General features: G+C 65.4%; 1 protein-coding gene across 1 annotated transcript in view; it reads left to right on the top strand.

Annotated features, from left to right (window-relative positions):
* The window catches only part of AMH (anti-Mullerian hormone), a 4,188-nt gene extending 3,620 nt beyond the window's left edge, over nucleotides 1-568 (top strand). Inside the window, exon 6 of the mRNA XM_031062196.1 lies at nucleotides 1-568. Within this exon, the coding sequence (XP_030918056.1) occupies nucleotides 1-282 (282 nt within the window). The 3' untranslated portion in view covers nucleotides 283-568.
* The last annotated feature ends 68 nt before the right edge of the window (nucleotides 569-636 follow it).

The following is a 636-nucleotide window of genomic DNA, read 5'->3' as shown; positions in this document are numbered from 1 at the left end:
ACCATCGACCTGCGCGACAGCCACTTCATCATCATGCCCACCATGTACGCGGCCAACAACTGCGAGGGGCCCTGCCGGACGCCGATGTCCGCACGCATGCCCAACTATTTCTCGCACACGGTGATGCTGCTGGGCATGCAGGACCGGGGCTCGCCGCTGCGCAGGGCTCCGTGCTGCGTGCCCGTGCGCTACTCGGACCAGCTCATCATCAGCCTCTCCTCGGACAGGCTGGAGATCCGCAAGTACCCCAACATGGTGGCAGAGGAGTGCGGCTGCCGGTGAGGCTCCCGCCGGCCTCCCCGCTCGCCCTACCCCGGCCCCTCTCCCGGTTCGCCCTCCCGGCTCGGGATCTGGTGCTTCTCCCGAGACGGGAGCTCCTGTGTGTCCTTTCCCCATGGTTTGGCTCGTTAGCATCGCTTTGGTTCTGAGTTCATCCGTGCCTGTCCCTGGGGCTGCTCCGTGTCCCACTGGGGATGTCCCCTCCCGCTGCTGAGGGTGCCCGAGGTGCCCCTGCTGGGTACGTGGGGGAGGACGAGGCTTGGCAGATCCAGGCAGGACCATTCTTGTTTATCCCTCACTCTCTGCTCCTGTAGTGGCAGGGAAGGGCAGCTGCTGCTTCCTCCAAGCCTTGCAGCA

Source organism: Geospiza fortis, unplaced genomic scaffold (assembly GCF_000277835.1).
Source record: "Geospiza fortis unplaced genomic scaffold, GeoFor_1.0 scaffold254, whole genome shotgun sequence".
NCBI lineage: Eukaryota > Metazoa > Chordata > Aves > Passeriformes > Thraupidae > Geospiza > Geospiza fortis.
Note: the sequence above shows the minus strand (reverse complement) of the source record. Positions and strands in the feature narration are given on the sequence as shown.